This window comes from Octopus bimaculoides, chromosome 7 (genome assembly GCF_001194135.2).
Source record: "Octopus bimaculoides isolate UCB-OBI-ISO-001 chromosome 7, ASM119413v2, whole genome shotgun sequence".
In the NCBI taxonomy this organism is placed as follows: domain Eukaryota; kingdom Metazoa; phylum Mollusca; class Cephalopoda; order Octopoda; family Octopodidae; genus Octopus; species Octopus bimaculoides.
The window spans coordinates 12,538,813-12,548,124 of NC_068987.1; the positions used below are offsets into that span (position 1 = coordinate 12,538,813).

The 9,312-nt window shown below is 33.4% G+C and overlaps 1 protein-coding gene across 8 annotated transcripts in view; it reads right to left on the bottom strand.

Moving 5' to 3' along the window:
- The window catches only part of LOC106869746 (twitchin), a 176,103-nt gene that overhangs the window by 55,261 nt on the left and 111,530 nt on the right, over positions 1-9,312 (bottom strand). For all 8 annotated transcript variants that reach the window (XM_052969245.1, XM_052969243.1, XM_052969250.1 and 5 more), the window contains 9 exons: positions 8,703-8,875; positions 7,945-8,074; positions 6,726-7,028; positions 5,654-5,765; positions 4,073-4,245; positions 2,657-2,941; positions 1,803-1,968; positions 512-669; positions 338-403 (listed from right to left, as the gene is read on the bottom strand). In XM_052969245.1, the coding sequence (XP_052825205.1) occupies positions 338-403; positions 512-669; positions 1,803-1,968; positions 2,657-2,941; positions 4,073-4,245; positions 5,654-5,765; positions 6,726-7,028; positions 7,945-8,074; positions 8,703-8,875 (1,566 nt within the window). The remainder of the gene's footprint in view (positions 1-337; positions 404-511; positions 670-1,802; positions 1,969-2,656; positions 2,942-4,072; positions 4,246-5,653; positions 5,766-6,725; positions 7,029-7,944; positions 8,075-8,702; positions 8,876-9,312) is intronic.

Sequence of the window (9,312 nt, forward strand, 5' to 3'; positions counted from 1 at the left end):
CAAGCATCTGAACAAACTACTGGTTTCTTCCTCAGTTGTTTTATTTTGCTTTTTTATTACAAGGATTGACTTGCAGATATTCAAGCTCTGGGCATCAGCCACTTTGATCTCACCAGTAAGGTAGGGGCAGGGATCTGCAAAAGCTATTTGTGCTCTACCTCTTCCTCTTCATATATTTAGTTCAAATTCAAATCTTTAGTGAATGAATTTGATCCTTAATATAATCACAAATAATAAACAGGTTCAGATAATTTATGAAATATTCCTTAGCAAGAAATTGGTCTATGTTAAGGATAATGAAATTGATATATTTGTGAATAAATTTTTAAATACTTACAGAATTTATCATAATCATTGATCTTTGGTCCTGTATAGCTGGATCGGATCTTACGACCAAATTCGTCTGGAAAAGTAAAAATAAAATTAAGCATCAGAATAAGAGTGCTTACAGAATTCGATCAAGTACATTTTTTTTTTCCATTTTTAAATGAAAAAATTAATTCCTTAATACCTTCACGCTGCTTCTTCTTCTTAACATCTTCTGGAATATCAGTACGAATAGCTTCTGTTTCTTCACAAGGATCACTGCGTCCATAAAAGTTTTCAGCAATGACTCTAAATTCATATTCTTTTTCATTTGACAACCCCGTAATGTTGTGGAAGGACATTCTGTTATGAAAGAAGTTTACTATGTATAAATCTGATCTATAACATGTTAATTTTTAAATCAATAAATAATTCTAAGATCAATTGTTAATTTTTTTTTTGTCACTAAAATTCTTCTGGTATTTAAATTATGTCTACATAATATTAACTATATAGTATTTTTTCATAAACTTTAAACCTTTAGATTTGAAGGACAGCTTTTCTTTTTCTTTTTTGCATGTATTAATATTTAAACCTGATTGACATAGGTTTTAATGGTGTTTTTCACCCTTTCCATCAAAGTTGGAAATTTAATAAAGATTGACAGTATCATTCATGAATAAAGTCAGTTTAGAAAACGCTAATAATTATGAAATACCATATTTACTCATGCATAAGTTGCATTTGTGTATATGTCTCATTCATGTCTAAGTAATACCCTTAATTTAGTATTAAATCTTGATACACATTTTTTCCCCTACATAGGGACCCAGATTTTCCAGTTAAATTCAAGTATAAAATAGTATGACTTAAACACAAGTAAATATAATAATTTTTTTTTTTTTTTTTTTCTGAAATTTTCGTAGTTAACCCTAAGATCCAAATGAGCTTCATATCAAACATTTATACTGAGCTGAGTAACTACAATAAATATCAAAAACAATGATTGTAGTCAGGGCAGGGACTGTTAGAATGTCAGGCAAGAGACCTTATGGTATCTCTCATGGCACTGTATTCAAATAGTAGTACCTGTGATGACGCTGGTGACACATTGTATTGGCTCAAGTCAGCAGTCTTCCCCAGCGGAGGAGAGATAGTCTTTAACAATCTTCTGCATTGCATATGCATGCAGATTCATCATTCAACTTTAAGCAACAACAGCCTAGACTCTCTTAAATATTAGATCAAATATTAGGTTAAAAAGTTAAGTAAAATAATGGAATAATGTTAATGACCATTACATAGAGAACAGGTAAATTCCTAATTAAAAGAGTCCATGACGTATTTTCATTTCAAAATTACTTATTAATCTACTTCATTTAATAATCTCCTTGCTAAAAATTTATGTCATAGTTAGAGTGTCACTTATATATAAGTGTAAGGCCTATTTTACACTTATGTAAAATATTAGGGTAAAAAATATTAGCACAAATTACCTTGTAGATGCACATTTAACCCAGTTTTGATGTGGTGGTTCTCGTTTCTCAATGATATAATCTGTAATAAAGCTACCTCCATCATTCAATGGTGGTTTCCATGACAATACAACAGAATCATCTCGAATGTTTTCAACAACTGGGAATCTTGGTGGATCAGGTCGATCTAAAACAAGAAAAATTTTTAAATGACACCTTCACATAATATCACTAAAAATAATTCTAGCGATTAAAATCAAAGAATACAGGATTTTTAAAGTTAATATTTTATTATTACCACTTGGGGAAACTTATTATCAAGTGGTTTGCAATCTAATTCAGATTGACACCTGAAGAGACTGGATTCTTTCACCAAGCCATTAATAAGGATTTTTTTTTTCATTTTTCTTGAGGAAATTGGGTGTGAGGTTAGTTTGATATTCTTATCCATTTTTATTAAAATAAATAAAAAATTTTAATATTGTTATCACAATTTTATTATTATTATTATTATTATATCAAATTTTTTATTAGGATATTATTTTATTAAGATAATTTTTGTAACTTGTGGCTATTAATAACACCTCAACATTCCACTATTCCAGCTGTTTTCAAGGGATGCAAAAGGTTTTGGTGCCATTTATTTGACATCCCTAATTCAACACTGACTTATTTGACACCAGACATTTTAATGTTTCTCCCTTTCGCTTTTTGCATGTGTGTTTGTGTGTGGTTATGTGTGTGAACATAATTCTCTACGTGTATATGCAGAGAGAAATTGTTCCTGTCACTCATGCTCATGTCTCTCTCTTTCTCCTCACCTCTCTCTCTCCTCACCTCTCTCTCTCCTCCAAAGTTGAAACAAAGGTTCTTACCGTTAATTTGAATCTTTATAATTGCACTGTCAGCACCAAGATCATTCTCTAAGCTAAGCCTATAGGGTCCATCATCGTCCTTGTTTGCATCTTTGATTGTAAGGATAGCATGTCTGTCGGTGATTTCTACATGATAATGAGCACCACGGAGTTCTTCACCATCACGGATCCACTTCACTGTTGGTTTAGGGTTGCCAGTGAAAGGTATTTTCAATACTACAGATTCGCCCTTTTCAAAGGTTGAGATGTCACGGAAACGAGGTGGTACATTTATCTTGGGAGAAGCTAAAATGGGAAATATGGAAAAATATTATAAAGAGTAAACAAGAATGAAAAAGCTTTGAATTAGTTTTAATTAATGATTTCTTTATCATAATAGTTTCAAATTTTGACAAAAGGTAAGTAATTTTAGGAGAGGGGTAAGTCAATTGTACCAACCCCCAATATTTCATAGGCGTTTATTTCATTAACCCTGAAAGATGAAAGACAAAGTCGAACTCTGCAGAATTCAAACACTGAGCATAATGAGCCAGAAGAAATGCTGCTAAGCATTAGGCCCAACAGACTAACAATTCTTCCAGCTTGCCTTCCTTCGTCGTAATAATGATCTGAATTAAATAACAAAAAGTACATTGCATCGATAGCCAGCTAGACAAGGCTTCCTCTTGAGGTGAAAAAATGGTAGTGACATTGGTTTGTAAAGAATAGCCAAGTTGAAGCGGCAGCAAACATTACTTCTCTGTGTAGTTATTACTTTTATCTCTTATAGAGATTTTCTAACTAGCAACTTTGCTTGTTGCAACATCAGTGACTGATTGTCATTTTTCTTTTATATATTGCGAGCAGACAGGTGTCCAGTACTGAGGATGGGCAAAAATAGCCTGAAACTGGACAGTCTGCTGGTCCTGTCAAGTAGCAAGAAGATGGTAAGGGTTCACTCCCTTGCTTGCAATATATATTGAGTGCAGACTGCATTAATAACCAGTTAGAGGAGGCTTCTTTTTGAAGTTAAAACTGGTAGTAATATCTGTATGGAGCCATAAGGCTGCAAGCTGGCAGAAACGTTAGAATGCCAGGTGAAATGCTTAGTGGTATTTCGTCTGTCTTTACATTCTGAGTTCAAATTCCACCGAGGTCGACTTTGCCTTTCATCCTTTCGGGGTCAATAAATTAAGTACCAGTTGCATACTGGGGTCGATCTAATTTACTGGCCTCTCCCCCAAAATGTAGTGCCTTGTACCTAGAGTAGAAAAGAATATTCATATGGAACCACGTTGAAGTGATGACAAACATTACATAAAAAACTATTTAAAATAAATTTACAAGTTAGGATTTTTGGCTTCCATTTTAATATCCAGAATTTACTCTTCTATAATATATTGAATTAAACAATATGATATAAATCTTTCAACATACATTTAATCTCCAGATCAGCTCTTGAATTTCGGCTGCCTCCTTTGTTTGTTGCCCGAATAGAATACTCGTCCGCATCTTCTCCAAAAATATCATTAATTGTGAGGGTGTATTTCTCACCATCATTCTCAATAGTATATTTTGGACCATCATAAATCTCTCGAACACCTTTGAACCTATGAATTTAAAGTAAATTTTGTAATTTTAGTTACACATTCAATTTTGTTTCTTGGTTTTTTTGCTTTTGTTTCAACAACAGAAATATAGATTTAATTATTCTTTTATTTATTTATTTTTTTGTTTCAGTCATTTGACTGTGGCCATGCTGGAGCACCACCTTTAGTCAAACAAATCGACCCCCAGGAATTATCCTTTGTAAGCCTAGTATTTATTCTATCGGTGTCTTTTGCTGAACCACTAAGTTACGGGGATGTAAACACACCAACATCGGTTGTTAAGCGATGGTGGAAGTACAAACATAGACACACAAACACACACACAGACACACATATACAATGGGTTTCTTTCAGTTTCCGTCTACCAAATCCACTCACAAGGCTTTGGTCAGCCCGAGGCTATAGTAGAAGACACTTGCCCAAGGTGCCATGCAGTGGGACTGAACCTGAAACCATGTGGTTGGGAAGTAAGCTTCTAACCACACAGCCACTCCTGTGTTAATTCCTTTAATGTAAAATATAAAGCTAAGATCTTGGCTGCAGTTGTAAGGTCATGAATTCAATGCTTAGTGTAATATTGTATCCTTGAGCAAGATACTTTATTTCATGTTGCTCCAGTTCACTCAGTTGACAGAAGTGAGTAGTACCTGTAATTCAAAGGGCCCAGCCTTGTCACCTTCTGTGTCATACTGAATCTCCCTGAGAACTATATTAAGGTACATATGTCTGTGGAGTACTCAGCCACTTGCATGTTAATTTCATGAGCAGGCTGTTCCATTGATCAGATCTGGAACCCTTGTCATTGTAATCAATGGAATACCAGTTATGATGTATTGATTTTATTTAAGGATAGTCTAATATTCTTAACCAAAGCTTAAAAGATAAGATGATACAATTTATATCCCGCCTTTTTTTTTTCCATCTAAAACGGTATCAAATTTAAGTGTAATTAGAATTGTAAGGCTTCTGCATTTAAATTGATGAAATAATTGTTTCACTCTTTTAAAAAAGAATTATCATTCTTTTAGAAGAGAAGTATATACTTAATAAGAAATAGTTCCAAAGCAGAATTTGAAAATGATTAAGATGTTATTAGAATTTCTAAATTTAAAGAAAATGCATAAGATTTCAGGTGACAACTATTGATATAGCATTTCATTAATCTAACAAATAAGAGACGAATTCATTACAATTTCTTCATACTAATAGGCATTTCATTTATAATTTGAGGAGTGATATACTAATGAACAATCTATATATGTTTTTAATTATTATATAACTGAGTGGGTTTATTTATTTTATCTTGAGAAAGTCTGATTTTAACTAATAGAATGTGTTGTCAATGCATAATTTATATATTTATGAGTGTTGGCACACAAAAGCAAATAAAAAAAACGATTATACCAACCAAGTAATTTCTGGTTTTGGGGTACCATGAACAGAACATTCAAATGTGATACTTTTGCCTTCTACACCAACCATCTTCTTCAGATGTGATGAAAATTCAGGAATAACAGCAGCTACAATAATAACAAAGGTGGGCTTATTCATTTTTACTATTAAATGTGTCCATATTATTAAAAGAAGTGATTAGCATATTAAAAAATTAGACCTGATTTAAACAGCTAACTGTTATACTAGCATTTTTCTTTATATCTAAGCAGCCTTCTATTCTGCCATATAAACATATTTCTACAATCATCAAAATACCTAAGACCTGTATGAGCCATAAGGCTGTAGTAATCGATTTACTGAAACTTGTTTGGAGTGATGCAACCAGACAAGTACCCACATCAGTCACCATATCTGGAACATCTTATTTGCTGTATTTTCCCATCTTTTATACCAAGACAAAACAATGTACATGATAACACTTCCAATCAGTTAAGAAGAGAAGCCATGAAAGCCACTGCCTGATACTGCATTAGGGCATATTGTTATTATTATTATCATTATCATTATTATTATCATTATTATTATTATTATTATTATTATTATTATTATTATGATTATTATTATTATCATGTTTGTCTTTTGCTTTGTATTTGTGCAAGATGACTCCAAGTTTCACCCAGAGACCTCAAGAGAAACAAATGAGAAGTTCAAGTCGGTGTTATTATTATTATCATTATTATTATTATTATTATTATTATTATTATTATTATTATTATTATTATTATTATTGAGTGAGAGAGCAGTGCATGCCATCAAAGTGACACTGGGGTAAAATATACGAAGCCCATTATACCCATCATGACTACCCGTCTGATAAGGGTACACTAGGCACATGCATCACAACCATATGTGCGCGACATGATGATCTCATATCAAGATAAACAGCGCATGACCTCGCAGGTGGTGCCCAGTTAGAATTTTCTTCAGGTCGAGTAGCCCATCCCGCTCAAAAGTTCATTGTTATTATTATTATTATTATCGTCATCATCATTATATAAACTATAGCAAATCTATAACAAGCTTACCTTTAGGATCCTTTACTTTGACTACCTTGGATGCCAATGATGGCTTACTCATTCCAGCTTCATTCTCTGCAAACACTCTGAATTCATATTTTCGGTCCTCGATTAAGTTGGGAATATTGAACATGGTAGGAATACATGGTTGCAAATTAACACGGGACCAGTTCTCTGACCCATGTTCTTTCTTCTCAATCCAGTATCCCAGAATTTTACCACCACCATCAGTGGATGGTTTATCCCAAGAAAGACTGACAAAATCACCTCCTACTTCTGTTACATCGGGTACTCCAGGAATACCAGGGGCATCTGAAAAAGAGAAACACATTGAGTTTTATATTAATTTTCTATCTGAACATTTTACTTCACATCTAAAAAACATGAATCACATCTCATTTCAGGATTAGAAATTGTGAAAATGATCAGTCTGTCCCTAATTTTATATTAATATGATGATTATCATCATCATTTAACGTCCATTGTGCATGCTGTCATGCGTTGGATGGTTTGACTGGGATGGCACGCTGGAAGGCTGCGCTAGGCTCCAGTCTGATTTGGCATGGTTTTCTACAGCTGGATGCCCTTCCTAATGCCGACCACTCTGAGTGTGTAATGGGTGCTTTTACGTGCCACCGGCATGGGTGCCATTTGCATGACACCGGTATCTGCCATGACTGTGATTTTGCTCAGCTTGACGGGTCTTCTTTTCAAGCACAACATAATGCCAAAGGTCTTGGTCATTGCCTCCATGAGGCCCAACACTTGAAATGAACAATATATATAGTTTTAGGGAAAAGAACCAAGGTTCATGAATTCATCGATGAAAATCCACTGTTACATATAGAAAAATTAATAAGTAAAAGCACAATAAATAAGTATAATATAATACAAAGTAAATATCATAAGATAAAGATAATAAAACGACTACAAGTGTTTCATAACCAATTTTCAAATAGAAAGAAAATTTAAATCGATTAAAATCGGTTAAATCTATTGAAAATCAATTCTATTCAAAAATATATATAAGGGTTTGGTCGGCCTGACACTTGCCCAAGCTGCCATGCTGTGGGACTGAATCCGGAACCATGTGGTTCGTAAGTAAGCTACTTGCCACACAGTCACGTTATAACTAAGTAGTACATTGCTCTGTTTCTTGACAATTAATTTCATCAAAATTCTAAGACTTATAAACTTGTGAAATAAACATTCTAAAACCATTACATACCAAAAGGCATTTTAGCAACAATTGGACTTGCTGTAGTGATGAAGTCCCCAGTTCCATAATCATTCACTGCAGAGACTCGGAAATTATAAACACTGTTCTCATAGAGACCTTGGACATCAAAGTGAGTATCCTGGAAAATAGAAACATAATTTTTATATTATCTATTCAATAATTTACATCATTTATTTTGAAGCTATCAGCAATCATGAAATAGATTTTAAAATCTAATGATTAAAGGAACTTCAATCTCTTTAAAAAATTACAATCCAATTTATTAATTTATGATCATAATTGACCATTGTTTTAAATTGTGAATGTATGAATGTTTTTTATGAAAACATTCATACATTCACACACACACACACACACACACACACACACACACACACACATACACACACACACCACACACATAACAGGCTTTCACTCAGTTTGTGTCTACCAATTTCACTCACAAGGCATTGGTTGATCTGGAGCTATAGCAGAAGAACTTGCTCAAGGTACCAAGCAGTGGGACTGAACCTGAAACCATATGGTCCCAATATAACCTTTTTAACCATGCAGCAATACCATGCCTATATTCATTAAATTTCTTTTAACTTTTGTAAAATATGGTTAACACTGGGAACAGAATCTAATTATAAAACACTTATTTCAACAGAGCGTTTGAATGTTTCCAATAAGATTTTGGAAAAATTGAAGACACAACTAATTTTTAAAATTTAAATTGTACACAGAATTCTAGAACAAAATCTTACCTTGCATGCAGATGACACAGTTATCCAGTATGGTTTACCGACTTCCTGTCGTTCAATTACATAATGTTTAACACGACTTCCACCATCTTCTTTGGGTGGTTTCCAAGAAAGATGGCATGTATGTTTAGTAATTTCTGAGACATCAAGAGGTCCTTCTGGTGCAGCGGGAGGACCTAAAATGCAATAAATGAAAATATTGTGAGTTTGAAGTGAAATAATGTTCATGTTCATAGCTAATTAAACTACATAAAACAAGAAAAAATAACTAAATGTTACTTATAAATGGACAACATGGTAGATTTCCCAAAACCTCAAACTCTATGTTGGATTGTTTTCTGCTTTTTATTCTAGAACATATGATATGAACATTCTTCGTCCACGGCTTTTCCTTTTCATTCTTTTATTCTTTTACTAGTTTCAGTCATTTGACTGTGGCCATGCTGGAGCATCACCTTAAAGGGCCTTTTAGTCAAAGAAATCAACCCCAGGACTTATTCTTTGTAAGTCTAGTACTTATTCTAGCAGTCTCTTTTGTTAAAGCAATAAGTTACGGGAATGTAAACACACACACATCACTTGTCAAGAAATGGTGTGGGTAACAAAACAGACA